The sequence below is a fragment of the Alosa pseudoharengus genome, unplaced genomic scaffold (genome assembly GCF_046254945.1).
Source record: "Alosa pseudoharengus isolate Yale_2024_CS ecotype anadromous, Long Island Sound unplaced genomic scaffold, YU_APseudo_1.1 YU_APseudo_1.1_scf_16, whole genome shotgun sequence".
Classification (NCBI taxonomy): Eukaryota; Metazoa; Chordata; class Actinopteri; order Clupeiformes; family Clupeidae; genus Alosa; species Alosa pseudoharengus.
The window spans coordinates 38721963-38740603 of record NW_027468630.1 but is presented as its reverse complement, the minus strand read 5'-3'; the positions used below and the strand labels follow the sequence as shown (position 1 = coordinate 38740603).

The following is an 18641-nucleotide window of genomic DNA, read 5'->3' as shown; positions in this document are numbered from 1 at the left end:
ATATCTTATACCAGTGGTCTCCAACACGGTGCCCGCGGGCACCAGGTAGCCCGCGGGACGGCTATGAGGCGCCCCCAGCGCACTTTCTAAAAATAGCCAACAGGTCGCCTGCAGATCACGCTGTAAAAACACGCTCCATTGTGAAGTTTTCAATAGATATTTAAGTCTACACCAGAACCATTTTAAGAATGTATGTAGCCATACATCTGTAACATTAAATTGATATTGGTGATACCTTACAAATTGTAGCTGCGGTAAATTTTAGCCTTTGGCTCCAAATCCGTTTCCCATTCAATCTTTAAACAACAACGGAAGCGGAGCGCATACACGCTGCTCGCACGCATAGACAGTAAAGGGGGAAAATACTTGCTCGTCTGGTGTAGCCAATGGAAGCATATCTTTGCAAAAGTTCTGTGGCCATTCCATGTTCGTCAAATACGGTTCTTGCATGATTGTTCAAGGACTGAAAAACAATTGCTTTAGCTCACAGGCCTTTTCTCCTCTGTAGTCTACTGCCGTATAATAGCGCTGAAAATGTTATAGCATGCATGACTGAGCAGGACGCATTACCCTTTTTTGTCAGATCATGGATCATTTCAGGTGTGCAATAACTTTAAAAGGAGTTTTCATATGTTAGGGTGGTGTGGGCGATTACTATTGAAATGTTAAAACCGAATTGTCCACTGAAATCAGAACTTAAACAACCCCTGAATTCATAATGGTGGGTGGGTATAAATTGGGTACAAATTGTAACCCAAATTATTAATTGCACAAAAAGAGTTTTTTTTTGGTAAAAAAAAAAAAAATAGATTAGATCCCCCATGCAAACTTTTAAAAAGGAACAAACTGAACAAAAATGTTGGTAGTGTTGCATAGGTTATTGATATTAAATTTGAAAATACAGTTGCTTAATATATAAAGACGTATAGGCCTGCACAATATTGATCATTTAAAAGTAAAAATCACATAGGCCTATTATTTAGGAGGACTACCCTCGCAAAAAAGGGGTGAGGGTATATTTGTTTTAAATGAGTAGCCCTCCATATGATTTCGGGTCTTCAGGTAGCCCTCATTCCCAAAAAGGTTGGAGACCCCTGCCTTATACCCTATTTGTCTCTTCTGTTTTAATGAAATGCTGAATTGATTTGACTGAGTCTAACTGTTTCCAATGGTGTAACAGCAATAGTTAAACGAAAAATGTAGTAGTTAAAGCCCTCTTTGAACTGTGTAGCCTTTTTTTTATTTATTTGATTGTTTCGGTTTGTTTGCGAAGATGATAGTGGGTGGTCTTGTAATAACGCAAGTGAAAACTGATTTAGACATTTGGGCAACTCATTCTGTTAAATCAGTTTCCATGGCATTTTGGAGAGATGTGCTAGAAAATCTGTTTAGCAGGGTTCCCGCGGATCCTTAAAAAGTCTTAAATACAACTTTGTGTTTTTAAGGCCTAAAAAAGTCTTAAATTGTCGGGGATGTCTTGAATTTTCGAAAGGGAGGTATTAAATTTGCGTATATGGGACCACCAGCGAGTGCAAGAGAGCGAGTGAAACGTCTCTATCCATCCGGTTTCGTGTATTTAAAACGCAATTGTATATATATAAGGCTACGGGAGGAAGTGTAGTGGTTGCAGAGTGAAGATGTTTTTCACGGGTGTGGTTAATAAAAGTGTGAAAACGGTAATAATATGTACAAATATGCCTGACGTTTTCGTGGTGTAGCCGAGGCCTGAGAGATACGCAGGTAGCCTACATGAGCGGTAGAATGAGAGGGAGAAATTTGATAAGCCAGTTAGCGATAGGGTGGCCATTCGTTTGAATTTAGGCCGGACATATGGATTGGCCATACGTTCGAATTCATGGATTTTAAAAGCTCTGTCTGGCGTCCGGCGCAGCCTCAAGCCGGACGCTCATTTGGCCTCCTTTTTGGATCGCGCTGGGCATCTAGAATCTTTGCTCAGACGCAGCATGGTTTCACAAACCATGGACGCGAAGACTTCTGGTCAAATTTGCGCAGTGCTTCTGTCACTGGTCTGATAATTTGCTGCGCAATTTATGAAGGAACCACGGACTGACAAAGAAAACAAATGTGTTCGCAATCAGGAGTAAATACTGTACATGTTAAGTTGATCTGTTTGCATCTTTCCAGCATGTTGCTGGCCTAGCCTAGGGAAGAAAATATCTGTCTAAGTTATAATACCTGTAATATCTGTCAGCAGCTTGCTTGCCAGCCTTCCCCAGAAGGCCTACTTCGCAAAAGTTGTGAAATATAACCGCATATTTTTTTTGAATGTCGGCGACTGGCTACATAAAAAAAACGTGCGTTCATAATACGTGCGTGCTTGAGATGAAACCAGTAGTTTTCAGCAGTATCCGAGGACAACCTGTCTCTTAATTAATTTAAAACAAGTCAATGGTTTTACAATGTTTCAGTCAAGCTTTGGTTAGTTTAGATACAACTGGAATGCAAAATGTAAAGTAGTGGATTAACTTTGATTTCATGTGCTGCATAATAGATGCACATAGTAAATTATATAAAGTAGGCCTATTAAAATATTTAAAAAGCTTAGTCTAACTTTGAAAAAAATATTAAAGGGAATCCAGTCCAGTGCACATGTCTTTGGCAAGTAGTCTAGGCTACTACAGATACAGGTGAAGAACAGTCAGCCTCAGCCAGTAAGCACAACCAGATATGTACAGCCAGCTTCAAAAGCAAGCAGCCCAGACCCTAAAATTGGGCATTTATAGCTGTGAAGGTAATTCACACACAATTATTTTTTTGTTCACCAAAATATATTTGGTAACTTCTGTAGACATCCAAAATGGGGTGGGGTTAAAATTAATAGAAAAAATAAACTGTTGCATAAAACAATTTTAAGTTGTCGTATGTATCTTTTTGCCTTGGTATAGTCTTAATTTTTCCATTTAGATGTCTTGAAAAGGTCTTAAAAGTCTTTAAATTTGCACTTGGAAAATGTGCAGATACCCTGCTTTAGGCAGTCCCATTTATGGTAACGAGGCAAGACGATAGAATAGCACAATTTTTTTCCCCAATCGTTTCCATAAAATAGGCTAAGTCAAAGACAGAAAACTAAGTCTTATAATGACATAATGGTATAGTCTGTTTTCCATTTAGGATGCACGGGTTAGGGATAAGGCTTTCATGGTGGACCACGCACTTTTTCTTGTGTCAGGAACTAAACAAGAAAAAGCCCAGCTCCAGCGAAGATGGCTCTGGTCATCCCATCTTACCCCCCTCCCCCCACTTCCTCTAGCCTACCATTCAGGCTATGAAGACCTGCAAGTTAAAAGTTAAAAGCTGAACTGCTGTGAAAGAAGGGGGCAGGACTCGCCTTTAGTCTGGCAATTTAGGCTACAGAAGGCTATAGGCCTACTTAAGTAAAGGATCTATAGAAAGCCTATAATATAACAGAAAATAATAATAGAAAATGCTGCTTGGCCATTTCTGGTCCTTTCACTCTCGTTCGCTAACATAAGCAACATATTATAACTTTAACCAATGGTTTAAGCTCACATTTAAACCGTAGGCTACACTCAAATGGGCGCCTATGTCCTATGTCTCCAATGGATAACATGGCAAAATTCTGAAGCTCGGTTTCAAACTAAAAGTCCTCACTACAATAATTCATTTTCAAACAATTTAACCCTTTAAAATTCTCAACTTTTTAACTGTTCAGCCATTCCAACTGTCACTTGACATCAACTATGCCTCCAGTCAAACATATTAAACCACGAAGTACCTAGCAACCAACATAGCAACCATTGAAATAAAGCATCTATGTCACTTTCCATAGCAACCAACATGATTATACTAGCAAATAACAATAGTAGCTCCTTCATTTCTGATAGTAGCCACCATGGATACCCTAGCAACAATCTAGCAACGACCTCAAGTACCCTAGCAACAGCCTAGCAACCACTTTCACAGTTAAAACCGACATAGCAACCGACATAGCAACCGACATGATTAACCTAGCAACAACCTAGCAACCACCTCAAGTACCCTAGCAACAGCCTAGCAACTATGTCAAATACCCTAGCATCAGACTAGCAACCATGTCAAATACCCTAGCAACAGCCTAGCAACCACTTCCACAGTTACAACCTAGCAACCAATATAGCAACCAATGAGTTTCACCTTAGCAACCAGCATAGCAACCACCACAACTAACCTAGCAACAGCCTAGCAACCACCTAAAGCACCCTAGCAACAGCCTAGCAACCATGTCAAATACCCTAGCAACAGCCTAGCAACCACTACAACAGTTACAACCTAGCAACCAATATAGCAACCAATGAGTTTAATCTAGCAACCAGCATAGCAACCACCAAAACTAACCTAGCAACAGCCTAGCAACCACCTCAAGTACCATAGCAACAGCCTAGCAACCATGTTAAATACCCTAGCAACAGCCTAGCAACCTCTTCCACAGTTACAACCTAGCAGCCAATATAGCCACCAATGAGTTTAACCTAGCAACCAGCATAGCAACCACCACAACTAACCTAGCAACCACCTCAAGTACCCTAGCAATTACATAGCAACCATCATAACATAATGGTTAGCATAGTTATCATTGTTAGCATAACTGCTAGCAAACATTAGAGACATTCCAACTTTCAGTTATCATCAACTATCTACCTATAAACAGCCATTAAGAATATCAACATTCATTAAACTTTCAGTCTGTCAACAACTTTTAAACTATGTACATTTAACTTTTAAATGGTCTACTTTTAAACTATCATTACTTATCTATCTATCTATCTATCTATCTATCTATCTATCTATCTATCTATTATAGTCCATGGGCCAGATGAGATGTCGGTACCACTCAAGGTGGCAAAGGTTGCTTATACTTTTTGAAAAGATACATGTCTGTAGTTTGCATTTTTGTATGATAACCCTTCTGGAGTCACAGCTAAATTTGTGTTTTCAGCTGTTAAAGGGTAACACTTTATTTTAATGTGTTGCTGTTACAGTGTACCTACCTAATTAGGTACAGTGGTACAACCTGTGTAACAACATGTACTATCAGGTACTATCATTGTACTTGCATTATGTATTTGTGGGTACCTACATATAGTTGCTACATTGTAATACTGAGTGCTTTTAAAAAAAAACTTTGCCAATTTGCTTAAATTTTCATCAGATGCAAAGAGCTGACCTGAAACCTGCTGGATGGGGTAAACCTGGTCATGATAGATTTGATATACAAATCATTCTTAGCTCCAGTCAAGGCCTCATTGTCTTCAGTGTACATGTCACAGCTGTGCTGCTACAACCTTGTTACTCTTTGATATAGTGGAATAAACCTATTAAGTGTACCAGTTAATTACTTACATGTACATATGACATGTATGTTGTGTCTTCGATGTCTTGGAACAGGTCTACTAATTCACATGTACTGTGTGGTGTAACAGCAGACACGTCACGTTTCAACACATCAATTACATGATGCATGACATCATTGACAGGATGTATATAATATGTACATGTAAGTACTTAACTGGTACACTTTAGTTTAATGGGTTTATTCCACTGTATCAAAAGAGTAATAAATGTGTACCAACACAGTTGATACATGTACTACAGTATGTAGGGTAATGGCAGACATGTTCCAAGACACCAATGACACAACATACATTTAATATGTAATTGTAAGCACTTAACTGGTACACTTCATTTTAATTGGTTTACGCCACTGTATCAAAGAGCAATAAGGGCCCTATTTTAATGGTCTAAAACGGAAGTGTCTTTGCGCAAAACGCAATTCACTTTGTGGGCGGATCTCGGGCGCTGATGCTATTTTACCGGCGGGATATTTGACTGTTGCGCCCGACGCAAATCTAAAATGGGGTTGTCTGAAGTAGCTACATTAATTATGGGTGTGGTTTGGGCGTAACGTGCAATAAACCAATCAGAGCGTCATCTCACATTCCCTTTAACAACAGGCACGCTTGTTCCATAGCTGATTGCTATTATGGTGGCGTATTTGCCAGGCGCAGCCAGGAGCGTTCACAGCGCTATAATCACTGTTCAGTTGGGAACAGTTAGCTATTGATTTTTCATCTTGACAAAATGTAATACAGAATTGTCACAAAGACATACTTTCCGATGTTTTGGGATCATTCTCACTGAATCACGAGGTTATGAATGCATGGTGATATATTTGCAATGTACAATGTAATCTAACATTACCTCTCTATAGACAATGCATATCTTCTGTCAGTTAATCTCTTCTCTCCCGTGCTGCCGCATGGGGCATTTGGGTTAAATGGCATCGGCATGCAGTTCAACATCACGTCTCCTGAAGTCCTCTAACATTTCCTAATTTATGTCATCAACGCAATGTGTACGCTAGATTTATGCCTATTTTTTCACATGGACACCACACTGATTTCCCTCGAGTGGTAATATTTTTCTTTGAAATTATGTATGGTTTACAGAAATGGGAACTACATTGTATAGATGAGAGGAGCTAAGTGTGCGTTGCGCAGCACAGGCGGCCAAGCAAGGGCTTTGTTTAAGTTGACCTAACTTTCAACTCTGCACAGTATCCCATTAACTGCGTGACAGTAGACTATTTACAATATTTTCTGTAAAGCAGAGTTTGTAAACACGTTATCATCAACTTAATTCACGCACAACATTTATTTGAGCAGGAGAGAGAATAACAATGAATGGATGCAGCAACTACAGAAATTGTACAGAAATTGTAACCATACTTGCTGCTTTCTTGTACTATCTGTTGCTGGTTAACAGCACATGAAAAGCTGATTTAAGCTAATTCACTAACTCAAGACTTCAAGGCCATCATGGATATAAAACGTTTTTTGAAAATAACGAAAGGATGGAGGGAACATAGCAAAGCTTGGAGTTATTTCAGATGGGCTACAACAAGGTAGGCAAAATTATGGTGCTTAAAACCTTACACAACGGTAAATTGGAACAAAACTAAAAGTAACTTTAGCCTTTATAGGGCTGTAGCCTATAAAGTTGTCCAGATTAATAGGTCGTAATTAGGCGTTGTTGTAAAGATATTGCATGTAGATGTTGTACTATATAGGCTACTAAATATTTAGGTCACCAATGCACGAACAAAACCGGGAAATGGACAAATATTATCAAGGCTTTGAATGTTTCCGTCTGTGCACGGAGGTGTCTGTAGATTGGTGTGCAACGCATTCATTCATGCAGGCCTGTGGTCATGCACGCGCCCTTAAAATAGCATCTGCATTTTCGCCACAGACTTTAGACCAGGGAGTTCCTGGTCTGTGGCGGAATTGTTTTCTGAAACTGCAAAATATCAACAGTGAACGTTTGTGCCGGAACACGCCCCGTCTTTTCGCTGAACCGCCCCCGTGGGCGCAATCGAATTCCCTAATTTACAGGCATGTACCTGTGGAGGGAAAATTCCAATATGCGCTGACTGTAAAATAGGAAAGACAAACGCGCGAGTATACAAAGTCAATTGCGCCGGCACGGAAGATAGAGCCCTAAGTGTGTACCAACACAGTTGATATATGAACTATGTAGTGAATTAGTAGACCTGCATGTATGGAGAACATGCGGTCAAGATTCACACCACGTGAGGGCGTGTCAATGACGTTTATTTTGTGCGTCCATGTGGCGGGAGCACTTTAATGCCAGGGTCATGACCATGATGGAGTGGCATAAAGCTGTCCAGAAAATTTCCGACCTGGAAAGACGAAAACATCACAGAGCTACATGAGGGCAGACAGCGTCGTGATAGAACACATGAATGGAACGGAAGGAGACATGTTGATGTAGGCCTACAACTGAATCGCAAGGCCAAAGGAATTGAAAAGACCAAATCATCATAAGCAGAAGGCGCTGAAAACGCAGTACAACGACGTTGTTGACAACAATAACAGGAATATTTAATAAATTGTTAGCCAACATGGTCGGTTTTCTGTTCATTGATAGCCTTCTCATGATCTCACTGTTGAGCCTGATATTTGTATGAGAATGAATAATGCCTAGCTTGAGAAAATGAAAACAAAGAAAACCCAACTTTGTTCCCAGCTCCTCTTTGTTCCTCGCTGGCGATTTTGCTGTGTCCTCTCCAGGAAGCTCTCTGGGGTCTCATGATGATGACCAGGTGTCCCTCGTAGCCTCCGAGAGTAACTCACTGGAGCAGAACCCGGAGGAGAGTGTAGGGGATGATGCACTCTTGGGGGAAACCCTATTCAGCGCGATCACCCCTAAAGGGCTTCGGGCCTTTCTCTACCCTGCACGGGACAGAGGAGCAGGGGCTGATCCACCTGCCCAAGGTGGAGGAGGCGCTGGCTGCCTACCTCGCCCCCCAGGGAGCATCGGCCCGTAGCCTGGCCACTCTGCCATCTAAGCCGCGCAGGGCCACTGCCAGTCAGGCGTCTAAGGCTTACGCCAGTGTGGGGCAGGCATGCCGTGCCCTCAACACCACAGCCTTCCTCCAGGTCTACGCCGGGGAGAGCATGAGGCTGGCTGCGGAGGACGACGAAGCCCCGACTCCACTCCTTGAATGAAGGAGAGCGCTGGACCTGGCCTTGCGGGCCTCGAAGTGCGCAGCCCTGGCACTGGGCAGAGCAATGGGCCATTTGGGGTTGGTACGCCATCTGTGGCTCACGCTGTCCCAGCTACCCAACAGGGAGAAGACTCTATTGCTGGATGCGCCTATCTCCCCCTCCGGATTGTTTGGGCCGACGATGGAGAGTATGAGGGAGCATTTTGAGGTGATGCAAAATAGCGGCATGGCGCTCAAGACATTCCTGCCCCGGCGGGAGCACTCAAGCATTTTCGCCACAGGTTATCGCAGGGCGTGATGTATTGGTGAGTTCAGACAATACAGCGACGGTAACCTATATCAATCGCCAAGGCGGCATTCGCTCCCCGCAGCTATGCGGTCTGGCAAAAAGGTTGCTGTTATTGGCGAGGTGTCACCTCCTCTCAGTCCACGCAATTCATGTTTCGGGAGAACAGAACAGGGCGGCAGATATGCTCACGAGGGGCCCCCAATCACTTGCCTTGCTCCGCCCTCCTACGTACTTCCGCTCAATTTACATTTCCCTTCAGTAAGTCGTCTGGGCCTGCGGTATATTCACAGGTTTTCTCCGGCCAAAAATTTGCAGGTCCAATCAGCAAACAGACGGAGTTGCTGAGAATGAAGACGTTGAGGTTGTGCGCTAGTTTGAGCACGACATACGTTACGACCAAACGTTACGATTGGTTATGGCAGATCCAGATTATGAAATATGTACGAGAGTTTGGTAGGACCAGGCTACCCTATCACATTGGGAGTGGCGTCTTCACCCACAGGTGGTGGAGGGGGTGTGGCAGCGCTTCGGGAAAGCTAATGTCGATCTCTTTGCCTCGCGTGAGACGATACACTGTGTGAAGTGGTTTTCCCTGACCGAGAGCGATGCTCTGCTGGGAGTGGATGCTCTGGCTGTATGCTTTCCCCCTGAAGGCATTGATCCCAGCGATGTTGGAGAGGGTGAGTAGAGGCGACATGAAGTGATTTTGATTGGCCCGATCAGATTTGGTTTCCGGTTTGACAGTGCTGACAGGACCAGTAATAGCAAAATAAACTACAAAATCACAAAGCCCAGAAGATGGTTCAGTATAAATTAAAGTCAGAGTCTAATAGGTTGTCAAAACTACCTTTCTTCGAAAAAACGCCATGCCTGATATAAAGCTGAAAATCACCACCTCAGAATGAGATAATATGGGTAAACTAGAAAATGCAATTCCAGGGAATTACCATTGCATGTAAATGCAAAAAAGTTGCTGTGTATAACATTATATTACTTACAGTATGATTATTCAGATTACACAGTCTTACAGTATTCTTGAAAACCACTTACTTGGTTAGATGTTAGCTTAGGGTATATGAGTCAGTAAAAATAAATGGTCAATTCAATATTGATCAACATCCTTTGTTTTAATACAGCAGAATGATACTTACAGAATACACTAATGAACACTTACCAATGTAAGCTTGAAGTAAAAATCACAGTTATATATATTTATATATATATACACAGAACTTAATAATGCCAATCATATTATCCTAAAACAGATTTATTTATCAGTGGTAACTCTGAACTGGCAGCAACAGCTAGAGGCCTCAGTTAATGGTATTAGGTCAAATTTGATGGTGATATATACACTGAAGAATAAAAGAGTCAGCCCTTCAGATGATCAGTTTTAGACAGAACTTAGGTTAGAATCGTATTTTTCACACAGCACAGTATAGTCCTCACACAACAATATAGTTCTCAGAATGTCTCAGTGTAGATCTCAGATAAGTCTCAGTATGGTTAAATGGTATGTGCACAGATATGGTTACATGTTTGTAAGAATGTATGTTAGTATGTTGCTAGCAACATTGTCAGAGTGGTATGGTTGACAGGTTTGCACACAGACAGGCACACACGTAATGTCATACATGGTCATCACCACTGGTCTGGTCTGGAACCTAAAAGACAAAAGCAAACAAGTTTAACAGTTATGCCAAAAAAAATACAACAATAACAGTAGCCTATTCAATGGCTTTCATAAGGTCCCTTTCCACAGGAGTATAATCAAGCACCAAATGCATTCATAATCTAGGTGCTTGATTGTATACACCTGTGGAAAGGGACCTGATGAAACCCATCGACTTTACTTAGGCTACGTAAGAATCAGGAGCATAGAATGAAAACGTAGCCATGGCCTATTTGATACACAAACAAGCGGTGAACAACGTTACAAATTTGGTAAAAATAAAAACAGGAGCATATTTGTTAGCTTTAACTAAAATGTGAACGGTGGAAGCTATAACGCTATGACCATCAACAATGAGTCACGTTATTCATGCCCTTCATGACACCCATAATGGGTTTCATCAGGTTCCTTCACACAGTATAATCAAGCACCAGTCTGCATTCATAATCTAGTCTAAGTGCTTGATTCTATACACCCGTGTAAAGTGACCTGATATCGAATAAAATCAGAGCCATAGTATCTGTAGGCCTACTTCTCTGGTTTACGTTAACGTTCTAGTTAAAACGCTGCTGGTTAGTAGGCTAGGCCTAATGAACAAATGTAAAGTTAGTGCATTAGGCCTACGTTTGATTGTCGTTATCTATCGAAACCTACAGCTAACCGGTCACTGTAAAGTTGACGACATATTAACGTTGATTAACAGTCGGTTTCCTTACATAATCAACGTATAACGTCAAATAATTCACTAATGTTAAAACGTTACCTAACGTTATAACGTTAGTGTAGTTTATTTGTTTCATACATTTCATACGCTAACGTTACATAATGTTTGACGACATAAATGACTCAAATAAATACCAAAAACCGGAACACTTACCTTGTCTGTAATTAGAGAAATGTGCCTCTGAATGAGAGTTTCACGAGCAAATAAAGTCACCACGGCACAGCAGGACTGATTGCTTTCAGCTGGAGGTCACGTCATAATGCTAAAAGTTGCCGCCACGGCGGTCAATGTTAACTCTATGAGAATTTCTTGCTCTTTTATTGTAAATATCTCAAAAAGTATAAAGTTCACAAATGTAAAAAGACATTGTACAATTGTCCGTTACAAGACCTTTGTAGGAGTGTTTGAATGACGTCAAATGGTTCAGTGGTTTTAGAGCCTTTGAACGTCAAATTTGGTCGGAAGCAGAATAATAATTATAAGAAGAACAGCGATAATAGACCATTGCATTTACATGCAATGCAATTATAAATTTTCTGAATCCGTAGAGTCATGCCATTATTGCAGTGTTTGCATCTTGCATCTCTGATGCTCCCAGATGCCACAGGATTAAAAGAAAAAAGATGATTTAGGCGGAAATGGCAGGAAAATGTGTGTGATTAAAAGTTTGGAGAGCTCCAGGGTTGGCTGTATTTGTCCTAAGTGTTCACAAAAGGACTTGAATGAAAGCTCATGCGCACTTACGAAAGCTCATTGTCCTCTTTAAAATGATACCAAACATAATAAAATAAAATATGCAAATATGTCTTTAACAAAGGCCAATAGCAAGATAGGCACCTGCGTCAAAAATGTGTTTTTTCAATGGGGGAGGGTGACTTTAACAGCTGATAACACTAATTTAGCTGTGACTCCAGAAGGGTTATCATCAGTGTTGTGCCAGTTCACAGCTTTTCTGAACTAGTTCAAGTTCAGTTCATACATGCTCAAAGTGAACAGTTCACGTTCAAAGTTCACAATTTTAATTCTGAACTAGTTCAAAGTTCAGTTCATTTGACTTTTTTCGTGAGATATTCAAATAAATACTTTTTTTCACACTACGAGCTAGAAATCACTATACGTTCTTTGAAGCTGCTCATTGTAGAAATTTGCTCATGACACTGCAATTGTGGGTTTCTTACCAGGTGATGAAACTTGCAGCAGTACAGACAAGGTAGACCAGTCTCCATGCCATCACTTTCACTAGCCATTTTTTTTAAAAATTGCAGCGCTTTCTCTCACTCTCGTCATTGGTCTGTCTCTCTCTCTCGCTCGCTCCTCCAGCCCTCCGCGCTCTCGTCGTTGCCTGCTACGCGGCGTTGCTATGCCTACCCCGCTCTGCTGCAATTCATCACGGGTAACTTTGTGCGGAAGCCAGTATGATATTTAACTATTCTCAGCCGGACACTACATTGCCCGCAATGCATTGCGCACACAATGTCAAAACCATTTCTGTCTGGTGATACATGATTTAAGCGGCACCAGCGAGAATACAGGAGGGAGGAACTTTCTCTCGTTGCGTTTCAAAAGAGAAAACAGATGTCACTCAGTTTTCAATGGAAAACAAATTCCAACGTTCATTTACAGTGATGTCTGCCGTTAATGACACATAATGTGAACTAATTCACGTTCAAGTTCTTTATTAAAAAATGTGTTGCGTTCAGTTCAACGTTCACGAAAAAATGAGCGTGTTCAATGAACGCGTTCTTTTGAACTCGTTCACGCACAACACTGGTATCATACAAAAATGTTAACTACAGACATGTATCTTTTCAAAAAGTATAAGCAACCTTTGCCACCTTGAGTGGTACCGACATCTCATCTGGCCCATGGACAAACTAGCTGTCTATCAACAACTTCTAAACTATCTACATTCAACTTTTAAATGGTCTACTTTTAAACTATCATTACATGATCTATCTATCTATCTATCTATCTATCTATTAAACTAGCTGTCTATCAACAACTTTTAAACTATCTACATTCAACATTTAACCAGTCTACTTTTAAACTATCATTACATTATCTATCTATCTATCTATCTATCTATCTATCTATCTATCTATTTATAGGCCCTTTCACACTGGCAAAATCGCCGCGATTTTATGTACCAGAATCGCGGAACGATTGTCCCTTTCACATAGACCGAGGCGGAACGGCGGGACAAAGTGTCTCGCCAAATTTACTACCAAGCCCCCTAGACATTTTGCCGAGTTTTTTCGTTCCGGCACCAGTGTGAATGGGTCAAGGCGGAAAGGGGAATCTGGGCGGGCATTTCGATGCTATGTCCAGCCCACCACAGGAGATTGCAAATAAATCTAACTGATCAAAAGCAGAAATAGCAGAGACAGCACATTATGTCAATCTATAAATTCACAAAGTCTTCAGTCATTCAATGCCTGCTAGAGTTGACTGTAGCAATGCAATCAGTTGCCATAATAGGCTATCCAAAAATCCAGCGAAAAAACAAAGCATGAACTCATGAGCGTCTGTCTGCCCTATATGTATATCCTCTGATTGTAATGCTTACAGATATCTAGGCGATATTTGTAACATTTGTTTTGTATTTGGCCTGTTATAAAATCATGTAGACCTATTGAACAATTTAAACACATTAGGAACCGCAAAGTTGGAGACATGCATAAAGACATTGCTGCAAATTTAAAACCGGATTACTCTGGAATGGCTAACTGTACAGGGGCATGCTTTACACCTTTGTGTTCGGTAAGGTCTGCTGTTTATTCTGATATATGGTTTGTCATGTGTTGAGGTAAAGTTTGCGAAGTAGGCCTATTCCACCAAGATGAATGGGTAGGGAGACGGGCACAGAAAATATGATTAAATTAAAGTTACTTTTCTCGCGAACCGTTTACCACAACAACTAACCACTAACATCGTTTAAAAGCTGAGAAAAAGCTCTTTCGTGTGATACATGTGATGTCTGTGATAATAGGCTACTTTGCAAGTAGTTCAGCAAATTTGGGTGGGACAGAATACCTATACAGAGCAGCAGCTCTGGCCATATCGGCTCTGGCTCACATGATGTACTGCTTTAAATGCATTATCGCTTCACTACCCAACACGCGAACAAGAAAGAAAATAAAAAAGAAACCAATGTGCTTATGTCGCGATTTCCGATAGGCCCAGGCCTGGAGAAAAGACAGCTATGGTAACCTAACAATTAGGATTTGCTTTGCCTACACTGCTGTTTGGTTGTCCCAAACTTTAAGACGATCCATACTCGCATTAACTGAATCTTATCAACCCGAACTGCGATGTTCCAAACAGAGTGACAGGATGCAATGCCTAATAATCTCACTGCCTTCGGCATAACTGCTAACGCGCCTAGGCCTACTGTTAAACACCTGAAAAATATTAAGCTGCTGTTTTCTTTTCATGACGAGCACTAGGCCTACGCTTAAATGATTTAGGCCTATGACTGAATGGAACGTTGCGTTTTTAAGCGCCAGAACTGCTTATCACGTCGTGTGACAAAGTTTACACCAATCATCATCTTCTAATGTATCCTCCTTATGTTGAGATGTCCATTCTCTTTGCCCTATGCTATCATTTGTGCGCGAAGCATGTTTCAATTAAGGCAATACACAAGCTATTTTTTATTGTTGTAATATTGAATGATTTCATTAATAAATTGTAGCCTACGCACAGTGCGTACAGGATTACGGCTGGCGGCGCCACTGACCAAGGCCACAGTAGCCTGTGAACCTCTGATTTTCAAAGGGGAATCACGGCGAACGCAAGGGCAACTCTTCTCTTCAATTTCCCTTCCAAATTACTTTTTATTGTCTGAAGAAATCTATCGCAAGAATCTAACATTCTAACAGCAACAGCAAAGCTAACCAAAGTGCAGTCGGTTCTCCCGCCATGGTTTTTGAAATCACACACCTGCTGTATCTGAAGCCCCACGCACCATAATAAGGCCTACGACTATCACTCTACACGCCCCCTGTTGCACGTCACAATTTAATTTACTATAGCTGATCCTGCCTCCTGGCTCCCCAAAATGCCGCATCATGTAAACAGATCAGCAGGCCGGCAAATTTTCACCTCGCTTTCAGACACAAAAAGACGGCATAAAGACGTCTCCTCTTCCCGCAAATTTAGCGGGATCTCTGTGTGAAAAGGCCTTCTTAAACTAGCTGTCTATCAACAACTTTTAAACTATCTATATTCAACTTTTAAACTATCTACATTCAACTTTTAAACGGTCTAATTTTAAACTATCAATTTTTACTAAGCTATGCAACCACCATGTTTGTCCTAGCATCATCGTAGTAACCATCTCTGTATTGTCTCTTTAACTATACATGCTATTTTACATCACAACTTTTGCATTTTCATGCACTGGTAATTCCTTGGAATTGCATTTCTAGTTTAACATTTGACATCTTAATTATACATCCTGTGTTTTCCTTTGTATGACCAATAGGACAACTCTGAAAAGCATGATGCCCTCTCAGATGTCCGCTGAGACTGAGCTTCTGAATCCAATTAATCTGGAGCTTCAGGTTAAACGCAACCTTTCCTCAACCTGGTTTTCTAAAATCCCTGGATTGGAGATGCAAGGAGTCCTCAATGCAATGAATGTAAGTTTACACATATCCAGTGTTTCCCATACATTGACTTATTTGTGGCGGCCCACCACAATATCAACATTGACCACCACACAATGATTTTCCAGGTTGTACTAAATTGTGCATAAATCTGGTTAGCATCATAACCACGCTGTGCTAATTTGTTAAAAACTGTTGCATTCAAGTTAATTCTGCAAACCAACCACCACAAATGGAATTCAATTCTCTGGGAAACACTGCATATCCACATTAATATATATATTATATATATATATATATATCAACATATTTTGTAGTTGTGCAAACCCTTAAAAGTGCCTTTTGGTAGTCTTTTAATCTCACATTGAATCCACATAATGGTTCTATAACGTTTTTGAATCACTCACATTTCTGAATTAATTTGACCTCAAATGTGGAACATTCTTCCAAGTCAGACATATGAAGATTAGTTGGTGGAATATTCTTTTATTTTTAAATGTCTGTATTTCCTTATTCATCAATTGATTGATTGACCTGATTTTCTAACCGTAAATTACCTTAGTGTGAAAATGTTGCTGAACCCCTCCTTCCAAACTGGTATGAACCCATTTAACAATGCTGATCTCCAACATGTCTGGTAGATCATTGGCCAAGAGCTCTTTCAAAATGGAAAATGTTTTCCTTGCTATACTAAGTTCTGTGTTTGAATTGAATCAAAACTAACTCATTCTCAGTAAACACTTAAAGCACATGTCTGTTTTGGAGAAAATCATGGTTTTGGAAACACTCATGGAGGCTGCTAATCAAGAAGTCTGTAAATTAATCACTTAATGATGTATCACTCCATTTTCCAATTCACACTTCACATTCACATTTTTCAAGCCCTTTTTACCTCTATATTTTTGTAGTTCACATTTCACATGTGCGTTATGGAGCCAGAGAGATGGCTGCCATTGCTCAGTTTCCTCCTCAACTCGGACAGATATTAGACTTACTTTACTATCTTGTTCAACATTGTCAATCGCAAACGCTTATTTATTCAAACGTCTCTTTACCGAACTACTTAGCTTCATTTTCGGAGGACGAAGAGAAAGCACCCATTTGATAAATGAGCCAGTAGTGGAGAAATAACTAAGAAATAATCTGTAGCCTACCTGTATGTTGTTGCTGATTTAAACTAACCTATCTAGCGGATGTTTTTAAATAGCCTAACGGTGGACAGTTAGCTTGTTTATAGTTTATTCCATTGTTGCGAAGCCTGCTTTCAGACTCAACCGTCTTTAACTATGGTTGTTACAGTTACCATATCAATGAGCATTGATATGGAACGGTGATTAAACTTTTTGTTACCAGATCTACTTCATAGATAACAACAACAACACATTACATTTTATATAGCTCGACACTCAAAGTGCTTCACATGGAAGGGGGGACCTCACTGACCACCACCAATGTGTAGCACCCACCTGGGTGATGCACGGCAGCCATTATGCACCAGAACCCTCACCACACACCAGCTTGAGGTGGAGAGTGAGGGAGTGAATGAGCCAATTACAGATTATAGATATCCTGTTATTCAGGATTATCACCCGGAGAGAAGAAATACTCTTTTCTGATTGGCTATGAAGTAGATCTGGTAAAAAAAGTTTAATCACCATTCCATATCAATGCTTATGAATGGTAACTATAACAACCATAGTAGGACGACAGTTGAGCCTGGAGGCAGGCTTCGCAACAATGGAATCAACTGTAAACAAGTTAACTGTCCATGCTATCGCTGTTATAGGGCCAACAAAAGTTGCACAATAAGCTGAACTAGTGGGCTTCTTTTTAAACGGTACCGCGTGTTTCCTTTGCGTGCTATAAAGGCATGGCTTTACAGTGGCAACCAGGTGATAAGCAGGATAACAGCCTTCGAGGTGGGTCCAGTTATATGGAATTAATGGACTCGGGCGGAGGTAACTCGGATGGAGGCCACTGCGCGTCGGGGAGTTCTTTGGCCCTTGCCCTCGTCCATTAATTCCGTATAACAGGACACCTTGGCGGCCGTTATCCCTTACTTAATAGCCACCCTACCAGCCAATCAGAAAAGAGTATTTCTTCTCTCTGGGTGATGAAACAATGTATGAAACAATGCAACAGCACATATTTGAACCTAAACAATAGAACACAGAATGGGGAGTGTCAATTCTCAGTTAAGTTTTTCAAATGATGTGTGCTTTTGCTTGACCACATATTCTAATTGTTCCTGAAATTTCTAAATATTTCCAAAACATTATTGAAAACATTAACAAATCCAAACTCAGATTTTTTTTTTGCTGCAATTTGTTCTGTTTGTACGGAGCCCGTGAGGTGACATGAAAAAAAAAAAAACGAAGGTAAAAAAATAGAAAAATAAATAGCCTAATCAAATAAACGCTTTCTGTGGTGATTCTGCATTAAGTGTGCATTCATCGATGTGTCTCACTTACCAGCTTAAAGCGTTGTTGCTTGTTGTTTCTGGCAGTTTCCCTATTGGCTGATAACGATTTATTTTTAAAAATGTATCAAAAGTTAGGCTACCCCTCCCCCGTGGGGAGTAGTAGGCTACGTTAGACGTGACCTGTCAAGATGTGAGATTGAGAGATTCTGTTCTCGGTAGCGTAGCCAGAAATGTTCAAATGGGTGGCCATACAAACATTAATCATAGGCATGTTATATTTATGTGGAATTTATTGAAGGCATTTGATCATAGCTGACAAATTACGCAAAAACATTTCCAACTGGAGCAAAACAATGCATGAATGTAGCTTCGGTGC

General features: G+C 40.6%; 1 protein-coding gene across 3 annotated transcripts in view; it reads left to right on the top strand.

Annotated features, from left to right (window-relative positions):
* Positions 1-18641, top strand: part of vps13c (vacuolar protein sorting 13 homolog C) — a 511929-nt gene that overhangs the window by 212250 nt on the left and 281038 nt on the right. For all 3 annotated transcript variants that reach the window (XM_076287956.1, XM_076287955.1, XM_076287957.1), the window contains one exon: positions 15720-15876. In XM_076287956.1, coding sequence (XP_076144071.1) covers positions 15720-15876 — 157 coding nt within the window. The remainder of the gene's footprint in view (positions 1-15719; positions 15877-18641) is intronic.